Raw genomic sequence first — 22,713 nt, 5'->3', positions numbered from 1 at the left:
TATATAAGGAGAAGGATTATGTCCAACCAATGAACTAATTGATCTGCATCAGTTTGTTGATCCTGTCTCTGAACAATTTACAGTTGTCGTAAGTTCCAGATCATTTATTACTGGCCTGTAATATGTAGCGTCAGAAGGGTAGTGTTTATGACCCTTTGCTGGGTTCCATTAGCCCTCTTGAGATATATTGTGTAGGCCTGTATGATTCCATTGGGAATGGATGGTGGGAAAAATGATAATTCAATTTCCATGGATGAGATGTTCCTATAGGTTATGTTTTCTGGTGCAGAATCAGGAACTGGAAGACAAAATTAGACTCACAGAAGATTTCAGTCAGTTTCATTGATTTGTTAAGCATTTTCTTAAACTGGTTTAAATGAAACACATTGTAAACATTTGGATTGTTATCCTATTTTTTTATGAAATAAATTTTAAAAGAGGCTGAATTGGAAGATCAAAACCACATGACAGACACATAGTGTAACAACAAGGTACGGGTCATTTAAAAAAAAAAAAAATTATGGAAATCATCTTAACATGCCAGACAAAAAAAGATCTGGAGCATGACACTAAACTTTCCTTCTAACACCCTATAACTATCACTGCAATCGTCCAAGTTAGCTATTGTTAGGAGATTTTGATGAAACTCTGCATTCAAAAGGCTAAATAATTTATGCTTAAGCAATATCCAGAAAGGGGATAAATGCCATGACAGACAGTAAAATCAGCCCACAATTCTGCCTAATTTCATGGTAGAAAGATAACAGAGAACTCCCAAGAGGTCTTCAAACACACCAGCCCATTAATAGGTTGTGTTTCACTCAAAATGCTTTATTCTCCAGATCCTCCCTTGGTTTTATTCTTCTCATCTCAGAAGACATTTTTAGCAGCTTCTCATCTCTATCACAGGCATCTGGAATTCAAATTTGTGTTCTGAGCATCAGGGGAGTTAGGCACTGAGAAAGAACTAACTGTCTTAAAATACAACTTGGACAAAAGATCAATGTCTAAGTTAAAGAGAGCAATAAAAAAGGTTTTATCTAAGGACATTGTATCAGTTGGGCAGGTGCCTACATACCTTCGGTATCTGACCAAAAAAAATCCTCAAAAGTAGCACCAGTGCTTCCATTGTGACTATTGTTTCATGCAATCTGAAAACTAGGTGTTTGTGTCCCCGTTCCTTAAGAGCTTGACATGGTAGGCAGGCCTAGACCACAACTACTTCACACAGCAAAGATAAAAGTTAATTTCAGAAACAATGAGAAGGAGCTCATAGTGATTCCGCTGTGTCTTAACAATCGAGGAACCAGAGTTATCTCCCTGCCACTTCTGAGACACATCAGTATGTGCATGTCTTTCCTTACTGAGAAAAATGTCATAAACAGAGCATGTTTAGTTCCAGGGCTAGCTCTAGGTATAGACAAAGTAGGCAGTTGTCTGAGGTAGCAAATTGGTGAACATGGCAAAAGGCCCCCCAAAAAGGATGATCATCACACCAGTGCTACCTGGATATAGCTGAGTCCTAAAGGAAACTAACCTTCATGTCTGTCTCCCCAGTCACCTTTCATTCCTGAATCTACAGCTTAACCCAAACATCTATTCCTCTATGTAAACCATTATCCTGTTTTTCCTCCAATATCTCTCCTGTTTAGCTTCACTGAAAATTTAATGACTTTCTGTCGACATTTTATAGTTCTTTCCCTACCTTTTCCTACCTCACAGCTACTTATTTATTTCAAGTCTCTTCCTATGCCCTGTTACACCTCTTTAATGCTCATCCTTCCCAATCTTCAATTCTAAATTTACTTTTGTTTCTTGGAAAAACTTCATCTACTCTAATCCTCTGCTATTTTGTTTTATCTGTACCTTCTCCAAAAAATTTCTAGTAACATAAACAACTTTGCCTGCTACAAAATAGCACCTATCTGCGAATTCTGGTTTTCTAAAACCATTAGGAGTGAATTCTTATAAAATTTCAGTTCATGACTTGAATTTCAAATTGCACTCACTTTCTGAAAGCCCTCCCTTTCTACAAAAAATTATTTTTCTGCAAGACACAAGGAATCCCCAAGGACAAATAGTAAAATATATGAAGTCCATCAGGCATAAAACTTCCTACTGTTTTCTTTACTTCTTAATCTTCCTTACTGTTCTCTTACTTCTGCTTTGAATATAAAAGACAAAACAGGGTTCAAGCTTATTGCTTTGCAAAGGAAACACATACTTTTAAAATTAATTAAACTGATCTCCTGGACAAAGGTCACCATAAAGCAGTTGATTGTGGAAAATTTACATTTTTTTAAAAAAACCTATGCACTCACCAGTTTCAGAAGTTCTCACCAGAAGTGGAAAAGATGACTGATTCCCATGGCCAAGTCTGGTGAATGCCCTTACAGAGATGTTGTAGAGAGTATATGGCTTCATTTCATTTAGTGATATACTTGTAGATGAGGCATTTTTAATAAATAAATCATTGGAATCATGGTACAGAACTTCATAGTGGGTTATGAGACCATTAGGCTGCTCAGGTGGTAACCATCTAAGATTTATTTCTGTTGCAGTTACATTTATTAACTCCACATGTTGGGGTGGGGAGTCTGGTTCTGCAATACAGAAATCAAAGAGAAAAAAAAAAATTCTGAGACTTTCAGTTAATTGAATATAAGACTGATCTCATAAACCTATTGAACCTAACATTTAGATTACCTAACTGTACCAAAAGGGCTACACTCACTCACTCACTGACTCTCCTTCTCAAAGCCTTACCACTTTTTATCATAAATATAGCCCTATCACTTTTTATCAAGACATAATTTTGGTATGTCTTCTTTTTCACTCATAAAACCATGCATCGTTTTGCATCCCAGACACTTTAGGTTTTTTGGAATTTCTTTTCTCATCCACTTACAAATGTATCCAAAAATGCATTTATTAAGAAAAAAAAAAAATCTTCTGTCTACTGCTCTCATGCAGATTGATCCTTCAAATCCTCTCACTGTCCTCCTCAAATTCAGGTTCTTTAAATTTAGATGAATACCATCTTACTGCTTTCTTCTTAAATAACGACCCATCTTACTTCACTCAACCAACCACTGAACCAAGGCACTGTATGCACTGTAAAGAAATTCCCTTTAGTTTACTGATACAGCTGCTAACTGATGACTATGAAGACCCCAATGTAAATCTTGCATGCACTGTTGTGAAAGTCATGCACAAAACAAGCCCAGTTTCAGGGTGTTGGCTAAATCTGCTTGCAACGTATGAGTTCACATGACTCCAGTCAGCTAGTAATGCACAGCAGTGTTGAAGGAGTGAGTGGGCTGCAGTTATGAATAAAATCATCTCTGAATGTCAACCTTGATTACTCTGAAGGCTTCATCACTTTACCCCTTAAACAGCCTGTCTATAAAATTTCAAAAAAATGTACTAAGAACCCAGGATTATGAGATTCAGTTTGTATACAAATATGTATATCCAAATATTTCAGAATTTATCATCTTCTTTTTTTTTTTTTGGTCCTAAAGGTCTCTCTGGATGACAAGACTGTCCACACGGATATTTCCCATGTGAAGATGCTTAATCTTCAACTGAAATGCATTTTGCAATTTACCTGGCATGGTAAAATATTTAAATGCAACAGCCTAGTATCTTCCATCCTAACACAAGTTATCTAAGACAGATGTAGTGAACCTTTTATTTGGAGATATCTCTTTTTTCAAGAGTCAAACAAGTTGTCACTCCTAGGTTGGCTAAAGTTAGGAGACATGAATCTCAACCTGAAATACCTCAGGAAAGCCAAAGAACAAGAAGATGATGACAAGAGTAATTACACACAGACTTATAAAAAGGCAGGAATTATTGGTGGTTTTCTCAATAGTTTCCTCAAGGCTTGCACACATCTCTTACCAATGGATGAACTGTTGGCCTGAAACTCCACTCTGAACAATTTCTGTAATGCTCAAAGACAAGGAATCGCAAAGTTTCAGAGAAAAAGATATTTATATAGGTAATTTTCTGTTCTTGGGATATGCCTTTCCTCCACAAAACACTAAGCATAGAAGCACACAACCTTTAAAAAAATTTACAAGCATTTTACAAAACACCTTTTACAAGTTTTGCTGTTTAATTTGGTATTTTGGTTGGTTATTCAAATCATCTAAGATTCATAAATCCCCACGATTTTTAATCCTGTAATCCTATGCTATTTTATTCTCAATTAATTATTTTTTCCTGTATTGTAGCATATTTGGCAACGAGAGAGATAAAAGACAACAGGACAATTACCTTCTTTATTACTTTGGTAAAAACTGGAAATGACTTTGCTGAAACCAGCGAAAATATAAACCTGATACAAATGAGAAAAGATTAAGGTTTAATACTCATGACTCTGCTCTGTAAATCAAATTCCTGTGTTCTCTCTGCAGAGGCCAGTGGCAACTCCAGCTACTGCCCCTGAGCCTTCATGGGTGGAGACTGCCTTGTAAGCAAGCAAGGAAGATCCAGAAATCTTCATAAAGTAGTATTATACCCTACATTAAAACTATTGATCAGTCTTAAAATGAATAAAGGCCCAAACCTGTACAAAAACAACTGCATATAATATCATTCAGTATATAAATCCCTCACTTTATCAGAAGCTCTGCTTATAGACAGCAATATGGCCTCTGAATTGTTGAAAGCTGCCATTTCCAGATGGAGACCCAAAGATAATTGATTATGGTTTAGATGGGGTTTAGGGACACACTGTTTTCAGTGAAGGAACCTCAGCTCTGCAGCTTTCTTCTCATTTGTCTATCAGAGTTGAAATTAGTTGATTGCTGATCATGTTGCAGCTTTCATCATTATTTCTAGCACTTACCTAAAAACGGGCTGAATGAAGTCACAGACTGATAGAAGACTAATAATTTCAACAAACACTGATTTTATTTGTACACTTTCTTCCCCTCCTTATGTATGTGCCCAGTCTTCTGAAGAAGTGCAAACTTCAATACAGAAATCAAATCATCATTGCAAACAATGTATTTACCATCTTCAGGGGTTCTCACGAAAACATCATTCTCTTCAGACAAAGCACTTTCTCCAATTGTGGTAGAGGCTGCAACTCTCATTTTATAATTTGTGTACTTTTTTAAACCTAAAAGATGAAGTAAAAAAACCTTGACTGTTGACTTCTTAAACATATTTTTTTCCTCATAGCTACTTATAAAACTGTAAAAATGGTTACTGTTCTGAGAGTTTTTGATACACATTTGTCATCTAAAAGACAGAATATGTATAATACTATTTATTTGTGGAGAGTCGAATAAGCATTCAGTCAAATCAACAGATTTTCAAATGTCATCCAGCTTCAACCCTGTAAATAGCTTTAAGAATTTGTCAAAACAAAGGAAGTGCATATGTACATCCTAATATGTGCTTTCATTCTATATGCATTAATCTGAAACACCACGAGGAATGCATTTTCTTCAATTACTATCAAAATTATCACTTTAAAAGAAGAAAATTATTAATGTCAGACAAATACCATAAAAAAAATTCAAGTCTGAAAAAGAATTGTCAATTTAGGAATATTTTCTTATGTGGAAAGAAGAGGCTGAGGAAGAAATTCCAAGGAGAAATCCATTTCAAAAATTACTACTTGGCACATTTCACAAATTACTGCTTGCATTACCTAGTCCTCTCCTCCCATCTCACACTCCCTACATACCCCTCCACAGTAGACAAGTCTGTCAGTAGTGTCCCAACCTTCCCTTTACATGCAGTTGTGTTGTGTGTGTGGGGATAGCAGAGATTTGGTCCACCTACCTTGCAAATGACTACATTATATAAAGCTGGAAAAAATAATTTTGTATAATGTATTTGCAATTTTTATACTTTTTTAAATCAACTGACACTGTACCTGTCATAAGTAAGCTGTTGTTTGAAGTTGTTGTGTGGAATGCTCTTTTTGTATCCAGTTCCATTGCATAAACAGTATAGTGAATGATTTTCCCGTTGGGATTTGCTGGAGGATCCCAATACAGCAAAATAGATGAGGAGCTAATATTCTTGTAAGATATATTTTGTACTGAGCTTGGAACTTAAATGAAAACAGAAAACTATAACAGTAAGTAAATAAATGATTTTTTAAAAATTAAAATATTCAGTGAAAGAAGTCAATGTATGTCAACTTTGAAAATATGAGAGTTATAACGTTTCACCTTGTTCACGTGTCCTGACTGTAAGAACTGATGGTGGTCCTTCTCCAACAACAGTGAAAGCAGACACACTGATTTTGTAGTCTGTGAAAGGTACAAGGTCCTTTATAACATATGACAGTTCTTCAGACAAGATGTTAATAGTATATCGATTATCTGTGATTAAATGGAGAGAAAGAGTTACTTACTTGTAAACTCATTTTTTAAATTTTGCATTCTAAACTCACTTTGACACAGCAGCCTGGAACTATTTTATTGTAAATGAATGAACTTTCATGGCAATTACAAAAATTAAAAGAAAAGTTTACACTCCATCCCTTCACTCAATCAAGGAAAGGCTATTATAGGTCCATTTTCATGTGTACAATAGATAGATTAGCCTAGATGAAAGAATGAATGGGCAAGAGCTAAAACCACGAGGCTTATACTGACAGCTATCTCCAAAAAGAATTGAGAGAAATCCCCTAGGAACTAGGAAAAGGCATATTTGTATATGGCCTAGTCTGTCCAGTAACTGTTTAGAACCATGGCTCCTAGGCTGATGGAGCTTTTGGTTTTGTTTTCAATTTTTTTTTTAATTGGGAAAGACAGATTCCCTCTTTCTTGCCCTCCCAATGGTGCTATAATATCTATACTTGAAATGGCTCTCCTCACAGATCCCTTCACATTGGTATTTTTCGCAGAAGAGTTGTGGTCAGCAGAATGAAGAAGTCATACATGCCCAGAAAGAGTTTTTGGTGCATCTGCAGTAAAGTTCAAAGTCAGCCACAATCCAACTGTGCTAGTCAAAATCATCTGTTATAAAGCAGCCATTATGCCACTGCAACACAAAAAAGTGTGGGTGCTTCACATATCTGAATATCAGGCTCAGAGTTTCACAAGACCAGCATTAAAATGAAAGCATCTAAAAATCAACAGACCCTGTTGAAAATTTGGCTGTCAACAGCTTTAACTACTATAATTACTATAAAATAATACTCGTATGCTAGATTACAACAGATGCTGTCTGAAGTCAATTTTTCAGCAATGCAGCCATCTTTTAGCAACTCAATACCTCAAGCTGAATGAGGCTGTAAAAAGAAGATTCACATTTAAAGCACTGTAAGTTTTCTCTGTATGACAAAGAAGATTCTTCAGGATTAATATAGTACAGAAAAGATCCACTGTAGATTAAACTAATGGATTCAATTCTGGTTTTAGATACTGGTGTACATGGAGGAATTTGGTGACTTTAATAAAAAATTCAAAAAATAAAAACTTGATATTCTCCCCACTGTTCAAAATTCACTGTAAAAACTGAGTGGTATTTTAAGTCCCTGCCTGTCAACTGAGGTCTGCTTAATGACTTGCAAATATCCATACTTGGTAAAGAAACACTGGTCCATTGATAATATAGAACAAGTGTACACACTAATGACATCACCATGTCATGGGGTCATCTCCACCTGTTTGTCACCCATATAGCAAAGTTGTAACTTTTTGACCTATTTACCTTCACTGACATTTGAAAACCTATTAGTCAAAAGGCTTAAAGAAATCAAGGTCTCTGAAGGGCTTGGAGATATGTTAATCCCTGACAATCACACCTGCTTTGGCAACTGTAATAACTGATTGTCTATGCAGCTTGGCTGATGGCTTTCGGGTGCTCCTTTCACTAGGAAGAAGGTCAGCTAGGTGACAAGGGGCTAGTTCCTGCCTGTGTGGCATTCCCATTTGCTTCAGAAGGTTATTTGGTAGTAAAAAAATCCGACTCCAGCAAGTGACCCATTCATAATTTGCTTGAACCATGTGCTAAAGATCATATCTGGGACAGTGATGGGGGTCCTTCAGAACAAAGGAGCAGGTAGAAAAATATCCTAAAATATCTTACCCAAAGCAGAATGTAATTTTGCAGCTCCATTTATAGGAGGCAAATTATCACCAGATACACTTGTAAATATTACTGGGGAAGTTGTCTGAATGCTGGAAAACATTTCAGCTGAACCTTCATATAATTCATTGGCTGTTTCCATTGAATTCCAAGCGGGAGAAGGTTTGATGTTTTCACTTATCATGTATGGTTCCAAAGAATCAATCAAATACTAAAAATTAGAAATATAAAAATAAATCACAAAATTTGTCATCACTAAATTATTTAATTACTTTTATATCCAATATAGAAAGTGTTTGTGTATTGTGCATATATATATACACAGACTACATAAATGTTGGCATACAAACATTATCTTTCCAACAATAATTAACTTTGCAAAATACAATATTTCTAATGAAAAAGACTCAGCTGCCAGTAGCCTACAACCTTTTATTCATTTTTATTGTTCAAATAAACACCACATTCTTTTTTTTTTAACCTCTTAAAATATGTTTTTTATAGTAAAATGGCAATTTTAGACCAAGGTCTTTAACTTTAATGTTATGTCCTTGGAGTTATAGTGAATAGACACATGTTTGAGCTTAGGAGATTCCATTTGTACGTGTTCTGAACCAGGGTTGCAGGCACTGAAAACAAGAGGGCCTCAGATGCCCCTACTAGGCCCTGAAGAAAAGGAGTAACAGGTTGACTAGATCACTGAGAGGGAATAATGGGACAGAAGCTAATGAAATAAAGGGGAGAGGGAAAATAAGGGAGTATATATGTGAAAAGGGAAAGTGAAAAGGAGGTAAGTGATATAGAGGTCCGTAGGACAGAAGGGACAAAAGACAAATGTTGGAAAGGGATGGCAGTAGGTATAAGGGGAGCAAGAACTACAAACGGAGGAAAAACAAAAGGAGAAAAGAGAGAGCAATTAAAGCATAGGTACAGAATGGTGTGTAAGCACTAGATCATTATGCCCCTTCAGGATCTGGGACTGAATCCAGCACTCCAGTGTCTCTAAATTGTTCTGCTGTCATCTGTGAATCCTCCCCACTCACACATACGGCCCACTTCACTGCCAGAAAGAGATGCTTTTACAGTGATGTAACTAATACACATTAGCTCTCTCCCTACAGACTCTGGGTGGAGAGAGAGCAAAGCAGCTTTTTTACTGCTTTAACTATGGGGGGGTGTAACCACAGGCAGAGATACAGTATCAGTCTCACCAAAGTACCAACAGGTAAAAGCTATATATGCCTCATCTTCACCAGCATTTTATAGCAAAATAGTAATCCATGTGGAAATACTTTTTGGTTTCTGAGGCTTTTCCACATATAAGACAACAGCTTTTTATTGCTACTAGTTATTGAGTACTGTTAGCACTGTGGATCTGACAGTTCAAATCCTGCAGATGCTCTAAGCTTGGGTTAACAGGGTTCTAAATAAAGTAATATTTATTATGATTTGGTTTTTAATTAGAAAATTACATTCAGTAAACTATAATAAAGCAGTAATTATACTACACTAAGAACTCAAAAATTAGGAAATCCCATCATTAAAACATGTCTGTGCAGACAACTTTCCTTTTTTCTGTGTCTGTACTATGATACGATCTTTAATTACAGAGTTATATACTTTCATTTTCCAAGGATGCCTGCCTGGTTTAATGAATGGATCTTTATCCTCATTTTTTTTCCCCCTTACTCCTTATTTATTGTTTGGCTCCAGGGCTCTATTTAATGTATACCATTCAACTTGAAAATTAACTCCTTCATTCAGCTCTACATCAAAAACTTAGATCCTATGTCAGATCCAGAGAAAGACATCATTATCTGAAAAAAGGGATTACACAAACTTTGGGCACCTATGTTCAAAGTTCAGACCAAAAAGCCCTACCTCAGAAAGCACTCAATCCTGAGCTGAATGTTTGCTAGGGGTCTACAGTTCCGTGCTGCATGCTCAGAGCTGCCTCATCGAAGCATGTAGAGCACTCCGGGACCCAAAATCCAGAAGCTAGACTGACAGCATACATCCTTGAAGTGCTAAGGCTTGGACAACAGGCCCAAGCCAGAGTTGACCTATAGATGAATCCTGTATATTTTATAACTGATAACCATTGTGCTAGTAGGTATTGTACTAAGTTATAACAACCCACTTATGCTGGTGTAAAAAGTGCTAAAGCATTGAAATACTGCAGCCTGAACAACAGGCCCCAAGCTGAAGCTGCTAACTTAGCATGTAGTCATTAATAAAATATGTAAACTCGCTAGTGAAAGACAAAATATAATCAGTAGAGGGGAGAGAATGTATCCAACTTTCCTTTCGCAGCCTTGTTCAAGGCTGAGAACCCAAGTGTTCGGCCTTTTTAGAAACTCCCTTGGTCCCCCCCCGAGCCCTGGCCAGGCTTCGGGTGGAATCCAACAGGAGAATGAAACCAGAAACTTTCCGCTCAAAACAAAGATGCCAGCTATTCTGGCTTGTCGATCTCTGGTATATAAGGCTGGGCCCGTTTGCAGCGACTTTGGAAGCCTCACCTATGGGTGGACGCACCGCGTAGGATTTCCCACTTGCCGGGACAGGCTCTCCAAATCCTCGCTGTAACCGGGGCTCCCCAGCGTCTGCGGATCTGGATGATGATGATGATATATGCAAGTGGTGATGTATTTCTCTTAATTACTATTCTCTCTCTCTCTCTCGTGTAGTAATGATTTGATGCGTTACTCTGTTTGTTGCTTTAAGTGCACTATTCTGCTTCTACTTACTGCATGTTCTCTGTATTACGCTGTTACATTACTTGGTTATTACCAGTAAAGTACGCCTACTCTTTTCACTCTGGTGTCTGAGTTTAATTGGTATCCTTAATCAGCAAAACAATCCTCTACAAGATTTGATCCGATAGATGTGCACAGATTTCCTTAGTACACAACCATAGCACGGAGTTCAGCGTGTAGTGTCAGACATGTACATTCGGGTATACAAATGGGGGCAGAAAGTCTAGGGCTGTTTGCCTTGTAAGCAGAGAACTTAATCAGCCTTGGGAGACTTCTGTTGAATTGACTTGTCCATAGGATTCATACCTGCATCTTCTAGGAGGTTGCCTGAGTGGCTATGTATCAATCTAGGCACCTAAATCTTACTGTTAGGTCACCCTATGCTGCAAAGAACTCAAGGGCTAGAAAGCACAAGACTGTGGGCTATGGCTTCCTGTCTTCAGTAGCTAAGACAGTCTGGATCATTCTGCAAGAATTATTTATTGTTTTCCTGTTGTATAAAGAGCATTATTGGAACCTCCTTAAAACCCAGCCAGAGAAAGAGGGTGGGGTGAGGAAGGTGGCTTTTAAAAACATTGTCAACTCCTCTGTGGTGGCTAATTCCACATTCTGTACCTATCAGATAAGGCAGAGAAGCAAATTTAATCTAGCAAAGAAATCCATATTAAAAAAAAAAAAAACTGAATACCTTATTTTTTCCTTCAAGAACAGTGTTTTCCAGAGTTACCTCTGTTTCTTGCACATGTACTTTAACTCTGTACTGGGTAATGATTCCATTAGGTTGTCCTGGCTTCCTCCAAACAATTTTTATATATGTGGCTTCCACTTCTGCTAGATGTAAATCTGATACAGCACCTGGGACTGAATATTCAAGAAAAACTTGATTTAATTAAACATTTGTGATTATTACAAGCTTTTTCAGCACTCCATGCAAAGTACCATAGGCATTCAATCAAGTTTCATGTCCTTACCTTTTGAGTTAGTCCTGTGCAGGTAAACAGTTATTTCATATGCTTTCTTAGCAAACAAGTTACACTTCTAAAAATATGCACACAGGTTTTTTTGACATATATGACTTATGCATGAATATGATCAAATCCTAAGAGGATTTAAATCAGATATGTCCACTGAAGTCAGTGCACTGGAAGCAAGCAGACCGTTGCTAGCTTCCTATATAGAATCTCAAATATACCAAAAATGAAAGCTTAGTTCTAAATTCATCAAAAGCTGAAGTAAAAAGCTGAAAAAAAATAATGAATGTGATACATTTTGATCACTTCCCTTTTATAACAGGTTTTGGTTCAATTTCTTCTTTACCTATGCAGTAATAATGATAGTGTACTTTGCATAGGACTGCCAGAGATTAGATACATTTATATTCAATAGAACAATATTCAGATTTGATATGAAAAATATTTTTCCTAATATACCTCAGAAAAAGACAAACTTGAAATTACTTGCATAATGAATATTTGTAGATTTGCCATTAAAATGAGACATTCTATGTAACTCTAAAAAAACCCCCAAAACCACCAAAATCCCCTTTGGCTTCTGCCAGTGAGTTTAGACAGAAGATGAGCATGATTGTACTGAGGCAGGCCATCCCTGGAAATTGTCTCCGAGAGCTGAGAAAAGCACATACTTCAGGAAAGAATATGATAAATAAGGATAGGTGTTCCTCCTGCTGTTACACCTTGACAGCAAGCATTGCAGCAATCACTGATTGAGAGATTTTTCTAAATTTGTGTTGTGTGGCATAAACATAATAGAGAAATAACCATCTTGAAACTGCCTGCCTATTACACACTGACTCTCAATTATTTCTGGTTGCATCCTCAGATGCAGATCCTGCACAATCTCACACACATGTAAGATAAAACTGCATTTCTATACAGCAAAGGACTCACCTGGTGAGTCAACTACTGGGAGCCAAAACTCCCTGACAACTGAGTTGATGGCTCAGGGGCAGAACTGCCCCAGGACAAGATCTTGATGCTGGGTCTGCCTCAGAGCTGTGGTCCCTGGTAAAGGTGGCTTCATTAGAAACTGGTGTGGGACCTTGGATTTGGTGAAAATTAGTCAAATGAGAGGTTTAATAAGAAAATTGGAGCTGAACAAACCAGCCGTGGGGAATCGTGCGCTATTCTTTCTTTTCCACTTGCTGCCATCTAACGGGTAAGGGGGGGACCTGCAATTTAATTGCCATATCTAAAAATAACTACTTTCATTCAGGCAGAAACTACGTTTCTTTCACAATCTGTGAAGGCTTCTGATAGCGAGTAGTTTAGTGACAGCATATGAACTCAACAAAAAATGGAGAAATAAATCGATGTAATAAATTTTTAGCTAATTTCTTTCATTAGCTTTTTATTCCTCTCTTATAAGACACCCCTTCTTTCTTTTGCAAAGTACCTAAAAGCCTCTGAAAGGAAAACTGAAACCAATTATCATTTACAGCCCGTTTACTTCACTTCTCTTTGCTTACTTACCATCTGCAGGAGTGAAAACTGTAAGGTTAGTCTTTGGCCCCACCCCAGCACTTGTCTCAGCACTGACGTACACGTCATATGTTGTAAACGGCACAAGGTTACTAAATACAAATTTATGATCTTTTGTGCTGTTATCCAGAATATGACCTGGAATGAAAAATGAAGAGATTCTAGCTCAAAAATAAAGAGTCCACAGCTACTTTCCAGGATGATGAATGATGAAAAGCCAGATTTGTTGTGAAAAAGCTGATTTGGCATCAACTTCACTGGAAATAGTAGTGAATATCTGGGGAAAAAAACCCAACCAAACAAAAAAGCCACCTCAAGAAGGTACGAGTTTTAAGAGGAAGGGGTTTTTTTGTTTATAAATTAATTTCTATTGCTTTTCCTGTGTCGTCCCTAAAAACATTACTATACAGCTCATTAATGTCTTACTTAACTACAGGGAATTATATAATTTCTTTATACATACATGTCTGAGTTAAAAAAAATTACAAAACCATCAAAACAGAATCATACAGTTGATTACATACTACACAGGAATGAAAATCCTCCAGAAATCTTTAACAGAAAGAGAAAAGAGTAAAGGTAAGATACAGAATTATTTGGATAAACACCCTCATTCAGCTGCAAGCTTAGCCTGTCATCTCTCTGAAAGAGTGAGGAAAGTTGGCTTCCTCCACGCTTCAGAATATCCAGTGTGAATTTAATTGCATACTCTTCCTCACGATGGACACTTTTCCCTTAAAAGTAATCTAAAAACTATTAAAAATTCTAATAGTAAAAAGTATACATAGCACCGCTTTCAAATATTCATTCTTGAGTGGCAGGGACACTAAGAATGCAAGTGTAAGGAAATAAGCACAAAAAAGATAAAGAAATAAAAACATTAATTCAGACTTACCAGATGGTCCATACAGCTCAACTCTGTAACTAAACTTTCCTGTTACTATGGTTGGTGGGTCCCACATCACTGCAAAAGACTTTGCTGTAATGTTGCTCTTGGCAAAATTTTGTGGTGGATCCTCTGGAACTTAAACAATATTGGAAAAAGTCTTTGAACATAAAATAATTTATATTAGGATTTCCAAGAACCACATATCAGACAATTCTTTTTAAACATAAACATTAAATATTCTGAAGAGAAGCTACATTAAAAGCACATGTCATCAAAAATGAATTATTTTTATTTAATTTCTTTTTTAAGGTAATGCTCACAAAAGATATCAAGAGAGCTGGTAGTATGCAAAACATCCTTAAAAGACAAAGGCAGAGATTCTACCAAGTTTAGCATGGAACTCATCATGATACAGATTACATATAGATGATGTTCAAATATGATTGTGAGGCTCAGCAATACAGAGCTCACATCAGGTACATTTTTTCTTCCTTGAATAGGTTCTTCTTTCATATAGATAATATTTCATATTGAAGATTTCTGACAACAATAATGATATACATTACTATCCAAAAAGGTAAACCTGGAACCAATTAAGCTTGCAAAAACATTACATACATGAGTAATTTTCTATTTTCATGAAACTATTCACATATATTAAATGACTCCAATACTCAAGTGATTATTGAATCCGACCCCTGCCCTTTCTAAAGTATACCTTACTGCACTGATAAATTAATGAGAGATTACTATGGAGATTAAAATCTGAATCCAAAGACAATTAAATGAGGTGGAATTTTGTACATCCATATGGAGTAAAAACAAACCTGATTTTAAAAATGCTGCATATGCAAGTAAACTTATGGGAACTGCTTGATACAAATTTCTATGAAAATCAGGTCTTGATATGTCATGTGTGAGATTTAAGCCAATATGGAGATATAGACTGATCCTGTAAACAAATACGTAAATTAACTAACATATTACTCTTAAAAAAGTCCTATTGTCTTTTGTAAAAACTAATGTACAAATGAAAGAAATGAAAAATCTGATCATTCCTGAAAGATATGCTATAGATTGGTCAGTAGTGACTACTTAGTCATTCTTAGTTATGCAAATTGTATTAGCTACAATTGAACACAAGTATTATCTTATGAGTCCACTTTTTTTTCAAGGTTTAAAACTTTTTCTCTTTGTAGAAGTATCCTCCCCTTGACAGCCATCCCAGCAAAGGAAATACCTGCATGCTGAGCTCTCAAAAAATATATATAATGAAGCATTTTAAAATACTTTAAAGAAGTAGCCTCTTTTTCAAAAATCAAAGCAAGAAAAATATCATCTTTGTCAGGAACACAGGAGAGCTTCAGCACATCTCAGAAAATTCTGGTTGGAGGGAATAGAAATAATTGTCAGCGTTTTAAAGTGGAACATCAACAAGCTATACAGTAGGGACATATATCATCTTCTTCTGTGTGATGAAATAGGCATGACAACTCCGTGTCATGCTCCCATGTGAGCAGGAAAGTGATATTTGAAATAAATGTGCTCTCCATCCTCCCACCTGCTATCACAAACTATAATCCATCAGTTCCTCTCCCTCAAGCCTCATCTCAGACACTCCAGTGGAGGACTGAAATGTGAGGTTTTCGCCGTATGAGAAACTGGTAACTTTGAGGGGGTGGCTAGTGTGACACTAAAAAGATTTTTGTGAGAACCAAGACATTTGGAGAAGGGAAGTGCATTTCAGTAATCACAGAGATACTGAATGATGGTCCTTGATACTGGAGGAGGAACCGTTCACAATAACTGCAAAGCAACATTCCTAAATTATGATTTTATTATATAGGCTATATAGATAAATACAAACGTTAGCATGTAAAAACATCTTTCCCACTGAGGCAAATGAAAGGTAAAAAAATAAAAATGAGGAAAAACATCTATTAACTCATAATGCCTTCCTAACAAATCACCAACCAACTCTATGGCCAGGCTCAGAACAGGGTCCTTGGCATGCAGGCATGCAGGACTCGCAGAGGAACACTTTAGCAAGCACCTGAATGCTCATAAGGTGAAGATCTAGTAGAGATGGATCCAGAAGCTTGGGTGTACCAGTGTGGTCCTAAGAAGAAGGACCTGTTGAGGCTTGGGCCACAAGGGCTGACCGTGCCCATGGCCCTGTGCACACCATGCATGCACCCACAGTGACCCATAGGCCAACCTCCCTGTTCCCAGACCCTGCTTTAATGGACAAACCCTGGCTGTACAGGCACCCAGTACGCAAGGACTGAAGATCTTATCTTTCAAACATCTGACATCTTCCTATGTATTTGGAAGAACTAAACTCCATTGTGTAAGCTTTTCATCAGTTTCCAGGGTTTTCTTATTACCAGTGCATTTATCCTAGGATGTTAACAGGGTAAAAACAAACTGGAAATTAGCCCTGAGACCATTAGAACAGAAACTGTCCAAAACTTTATTAACCCTAGACAGAACAGCAAACTAAGGATATTTTAATTCTAGCAAAGCAATTCAAATGAACGGTGCTAGGAGGCAACTAAATTTCTTTTCATCTGAACAGTGCTATGAATTCTGGATGTATGAAAGGGGAACCCAGTAGCATCAAACTGTGTCAGGCAAAAGAATGATGCACTAGCAAACAGAAAGCCAGAAAAACATTCCTTTAGAACACCTTTTTGGTATGGCTCTACTGCATGATGTTTGCCCACTACCTAAGCCATTATAGAACTCCTGCTCCCGGACAACCTTTGTTTCCAGTTCTAACTTCTCAGTGCATTGCAGGTAATCCAGAATCAACTCTCCTAGTGTTTAAAGATTTCTTCAGCACTGAACAACTTTCTGCAATAGGTCCAGATTGAAGAACCATGGGACAGGAGTTTTCTTTATACTGCTTATTTTTCCACAAAGGCAAAGAAGCTGTACATGCATTGCTATGTACACAATACACCTGCTTTTTGAATACTATGCCTGACACCTTTTCCCTTCATCTGTACTTTTAATTCTCCTTCCATTGTGCCATTAATTGCAGGTCTTAAATTATCCTCAGTTTTTCATAAAATTTGATCTGTCCTGAGCATACTTTGGTATCTCTGACTTTTAATAAAAACTGAACTTCCACTCACTACACATTATTAGATATATTAACAGTTATATACACTTTCAGTTGATTCCACAAAGTAAAATTAAGTAATTGTGCAAATACAAGAGCATAATACAGATAAAGATATATTCAGACTGAAGTATCTTGCAACATAACTTCAAACTGGTATTCTGAAGTTGTCATATAAATCCGAGAACTTTATTTCCATTTGAAAGCAGTATATACCTGATTCTGGTGTCCGGACAATTGCACTGTCAATGTAGCCTGCTTCAGTGGTAACTGCAGAGACTTCAAAAAGATAGGTAGTATATGGCCTGAGGTTAGTTATAACAAAACTAATTGGTTCATTCCAAACAGAGCTCATTTGACTCGGTGCCTCTGTAATTGGTGTAACCGTAGTCCGTGAAGGAATTGTGGATTTGCCAAAAGTAGTTGAAGGAGTGGTAGTACTCCACAAAAATGATTCACTGTTATCCTACAAAAAGACAAAATATGAAACATGATAAGCTGCATCTATAACCTATAACTGTAAATATACGTAGATCAAAAAAGGCAGACCACCTCTGAAATAAAATTACCCTAAATTGGTTCGCTTTTTATACTTCAATCTTCAAATTTAGGTTACCTTTTCATTAGTTGACATTGTTAGTACGTCCTGTTAGTGATAGTATTACAGTTTCCTGCCTTATCCCAAAAGATCTCAAATCTGACTGAAGTAACTCTCTATGATTCATTTAATTATTCCCAGATATCATTTTCAATGTTCAGTCTCTCTCTTAAAAAGTCCCTGAGTGAGGTCCTTCTGCATCACATGTACATTATATGCATGCATATGTGTATACATATACAGCATACATATATCCAAATATCATGGATAAGACCAGACAAGTGTTTCCTCATCCATACTGTCAGGAGACACACAGTAACCAATTCTTATGAATCAGTAGGTGCCAGTCTCCCTTCTCAGTGCTGAATTAAATCAGCCTGATGTTGGGAACCTTCATGATGCCTAAAATGATCTTCAAAATAAAATCTTGACATCCAAGTAAGCATAACACTCTGCTCAGAATAAAGAGGAAAAGGAAAATAAATACCAGAAAATTTTCTTCAAGAAATTCTGAAACGTATAGATTGGTTACAGGTTTGAATCCAATGAATAGTCAAAATTCAGAAAATTTTCAATTAATGCTTATTGTAAGAACAACTCCGACTACAAACATTTTTTTTAAAAAATCACTCTGCTAATGACGGGTCTTTTTAGTTTGATATGAAAAGTATTTAAACAATGTTGGAATGTGATACACAGAATAAAGCATACATTTAAAATATAAAAAACATTATCATACTACATATAAAAATATTAACATTATTATATGTCAGCACTGACAAAAAAAACCCCTACCAATTCTTGCTTTTTCTAACTGAATGCTGTATAAAACGAAATGTAAAAATTGAAAGCTGAAAAAATTCAAAATTATCTATTTCATTATTTTCTGTTAAAAGGATATCAAATTGAATCTTTCTTAACATATTTGCTTTGATTAAACTGAGCTTTTCAAGGAAAAGTATTCCATTTAAACTATTTTGAAGAGAAAGGTTTTTCTTCAACCATTATATCCTGCCTTGGGCCTACGTGTGTAAAGTATTTGTGTTTGTTCTGAAAAGCAAGCCTCCAAATTTTTAATGTCTCAAAATTCAAATGTAAAACTATATTCTGTGGGTTGAGTCTATTTCTAATTTAAAAGGTTTATAGCACTTACATTACATTCTGGTAACCTCCCAGACAGAAGGTCCTCTACTTTAACCAAGACATCTTTCACTACAATTCCACTTCTTGCATGTTTCACACTAATCTTGAAACTAGTTATCTTTCCATTTGGTTGCCGAGGGAGAAACCAGATCAGATTTACAGCTGAATAATTTAAGGCTTCAACTGTGAGATTCACTACTTTACCTGGAGCTTGAAAACAAAACAAACAAAAGCAGTGAGACACACTTTTCTTCTCAGCACTGGAAAAAAATAAAATCCCTTTTTTTTTTTTTCTAATGCCATTTCTAGCTTCCAAACCCTGAAGCAAATAAATAACAACCATTCACAAACACATGTGAAGTGCTGATATGCAACCAGCTCTTTTCCAACCTAACGTAAGTGAGAAATACAATAATTTCAGTCTTGTAATAATATAGTAATTGGTTTGGCCAACTTAAAAATATTATTCCTAGAAGCAACTCATCTTCTGTGTCAGAGGCAGCAAATTTTTGACCATTTTTGTTTGTTTAAGAGCATGTAACAGCACTGAGTGTTTTATTTCACTTCACCTGTGTCATCTTTTCAGCTGGATATAGATTTTTGGTAGCTTTAAATAGCTCAATTTAATCTGAATTTTTACTATTACTGCAGAAATTATGTTCTCTGTATCAGTGATGGTTTCCAAGGCCTTTTGTCAGAGCATCTGTATTAATTACAGCACAGAGGAATGGGATGCAGCATCTAAACAAGTTTTCACATGCTATCTGAACTCTCCTGTGAATAGAGCACTGTGGTTCTCTCTTAATCCTGTCTGCATGGCACAGTCAGCAGCAGTTCCTGCAATAGCTAGACTTAGTACTAAATAGAAAATGGTTAAGCTGCCTCAAAAATATACAACCATCCACAATTACAAATCTTCCACAGGTGAATTGAGACAGGTCCTCCAAGCCTCATATTTAGTTCTTGCTTAGGCCCTGCTGAATCTTTTGCAGACCTCCTTCCTCCTCCTCCCAGACTACAGCTTTTATATTTAAATAATTATATCTTCTGGCTAACTTTCCTACTTTAAACAGTACCTCTTCATGTTGATCATGGGCTTTCTTTAACCATCAAAGCAATAGTTTAAAAAAAAAAAGCTGAGAAGGTAAAAGTACAAATGTAGTATCAGTGACACATAACTCACCTAGAATTTGAAGCAATCTTCCAATTACATTTATAATAAGGGATTTTAGCTTTAATAAAAATCTAAACAGAAATGCATCGAAAAGCAAAAAGCTAATGTTCTCATATGGAGAAATGCTAGTGTTGTCCTGTGTCAAACATGAGTAAATAAAGTTCATGGAAATATGGTTCTCTACCAGCAACAACGTACAAAGAATAATGAAGAATAATGACTTTCCATAGCTCCATGTGGCAAGTTTACTACCCCTTCTTATATTTGGTTTCATAAATCATTGCATTATCTCAGAAATCTCATGCAGAGTGATGATTTCCTGCTATTAACTGAGGTGTGGCACTCTGCAGTTTGCACAGCTACAGAAATCAACCAGGATTCCTAAATGCAAAGGGATGGTCACTGCCATGGCAGCCCAAATTCTGTATTCCACTGAGACTGGTTCACCCCAGCATAACTGGCCTGGTACCAGCTCTTCAGCCAAGGCACAACTGCTCCTGGAGCATAAGCAAGACTACAAACACTAAATTAATAAAGATTATGCAAATTCAGACTGTAATTATTATTTTTTAATCTTCAAAACCATCAAGTAAAATTTTCATTTCAGCCATGTATTAAATTTTTTTCTCTTCAGAATTAAGAAGTAAAAACATAGTAAAATACATTCTGTTCTGGGCCTCTTAGAGAAGGCACTTGACTCCAGCACTAAACAAATATGGTTTGACATAAGTAGGCAGTGCCAGCGCTGATCCCACAACAAAGTCTGTCTCCTCGTACTGCTGCAGGCAACAGCAGATGGGTCCACTTGATAGGTAGCTCTGTTCAACCTGTGACCTTGCTTTCTGGAAGCAGCCTACCTAAAAACTGGTATAGGAAAACCCCAACAGAAACAGACTTTGCATATAAGGAACCCTCATATGTGCACACCCTAAATGCTGTTATTAGCAAATAGGACAAATTGCACCTTTTCCACTGAGTGAGAGAATAAGAAAAGAATTAGGATTTTGTTCTAAACGCATCAGAATTTGTTCAAGAATAAAATGTGCATGGATACTTTATTTGAACAAATTAGAGCAGCTTTAATTAAAGTAAGTAGCAGCCTTATTAAAATTACCACTTTCTGCAGTCTGAAAAAGAAAAGGATCACTATATACTCCAACACCAGCACTGTTCTCAGCAGCAACCTACAGAAAAAAAAAAGGCGCCACATTAGAGAATCTATAGGATATCTAGTTCCAGGGACTATGAAAATCTTAAGGATACACATAGATTCACCTTCTAGCTTTGAAAACTATAAATATACACATGAACATGCCTTTTATAGCTGTATTGTTTAATTTCTACTCAACATATAAATGTGAAAAAATAAAATGGAAAAATTATGAAACAGTGTAAGAAATCTAAAAAAACCCTGTGTGAATATCTACACTTCAAAAGTCCTGAGTCCCTATTTTACACTAAAGTCTACAGGAAGAATGACATCAGTAACACTCTGTTTCCTCACCACAATTCACTTAAACCAGCTTCCTCATTCTTATTGTACTTGTACTATAACTTAAAAGAGTAAAAAGGAAAATAGGTTCTCTTTTATTTCTTCAACTCCTGAAGAATAGCAAAAGCAGGTCAACCTCCTTCAGACCTGAGGAAAGCATGTCTTTTGGCAGAAAGACAACAGGTCATGGAATTGTGGATGCACTTTATGGTGGATATGCCTCAATGCTCGTGATCATAGCAGAGTCTTCCCATGAAAAGGCAGTACATTGAGACTTTTTTAGAATTTATGGAGATAAATGCAACAACGATGCAATTTACTCTGCAATACTTACTGACAATTTGACTCAGTGATAGGCCATGGCATGCAATACTTACAAAGAAAGAAGAATGAAGCCTGACTCCTTATTTTGAAAAGAAGTGACAGAGACAACAAAAGGTAAAACATGAGCAAAATTCCAACAGTGATGGTGAGAGCTGTGTGAAAGAAGCAGCAAAGTGAAAAGCTCTCCAGGAAGGTTAAAGTTGGCAGAGTCGTACCCTCCCACCAGTGTCAGGTAACAAAGGCATGGTGGAGGTGCTGAGCTGACGGTGCAGACTATGGGGAAAGCGGGGTGAAAAGGGGCAGATCTGCAAAAGTATGTGTGGATCATAGTAGAAGCAACAGACAGCATGGAGGGGATAAGGAAGGGTAAAGAGAGTGGAAGAAGCCAGCAGGTCAGAAAGAAGAACTGTTCTAATCACTTCTCATGACTAAACTGGGCATCTTTGAGAAGACTGTAAAGCTATTTAAACAAAAGCACTAAGCCACAGCAGACAAACTACGGCAAAGGTAACACTGAAGACTTAATCTAGGATGTGAAAGGATGTATATACTTACGACCACTTCCCAGTGCAGTGCATGCTCTGCCTGGTGAAGGAGAATCTGTAGCACTGGGCAGCTCCTTCCTAAGCCATACAAACACCCCCT

The 22,713-nt window shown here is 36.7% G+C and overlaps 1 protein-coding gene across 4 annotated transcripts in view; it reads right to left on the bottom strand.

The window, feature by feature from the left end:
- The window catches only part of PTPRQ (protein tyrosine phosphatase receptor type Q), a 146,964-nt gene that overhangs the window by 88,439 nt on the left and 35,812 nt on the right, over positions 1-22,713 (bottom strand). For all 4 annotated transcript variants that reach the window (XM_074870661.1, XM_074870663.1, XM_074870665.1 and 1 more), the window contains exons 21-32: positions 21,367-21,436; positions 19,089-19,288; positions 17,554-17,803; positions 14,217-14,345; positions 13,313-13,459; positions 11,512-11,684; positions 8,068-8,278; positions 6,201-6,353; positions 5,900-6,079; positions 5,027-5,134; positions 2,322-2,603; positions 116-298 (exon numbers count right to left, since the gene is read on the bottom strand). In XM_074870661.1, the coding sequence (XP_074726762.1) occupies positions 116-298; positions 2,322-2,603; positions 5,027-5,134; positions 5,900-6,079; positions 6,201-6,353; positions 8,068-8,278; positions 11,512-11,684; positions 13,313-13,459; positions 14,217-14,345; positions 17,554-17,803; positions 19,089-19,288; positions 21,367-21,436 (2,086 nt within the window). The remainder of the gene's footprint in view (positions 1-115; positions 299-2,321; positions 2,604-5,026; positions 5,135-5,899; positions 6,080-6,200; positions 6,354-8,067; positions 8,279-11,511; positions 11,685-13,312; positions 13,460-14,216; positions 14,346-17,553; positions 17,804-19,088; positions 19,289-21,366; positions 21,437-22,713) is intronic.

The sequence above is a fragment of the Strix uralensis genome, chromosome 5, assembly GCF_047716275.1.
Source record: "Strix uralensis isolate ZFMK-TIS-50842 chromosome 5, bStrUra1, whole genome shotgun sequence".
Classification (NCBI taxonomy): Eukaryota; Metazoa; Chordata; class Aves; order Strigiformes; family Strigidae; genus Strix; species Strix uralensis.
The sequence above is the reverse complement of the archived record's forward strand: the minus strand, read 5'-3'. Positions and strand labels throughout refer to the sequence as shown.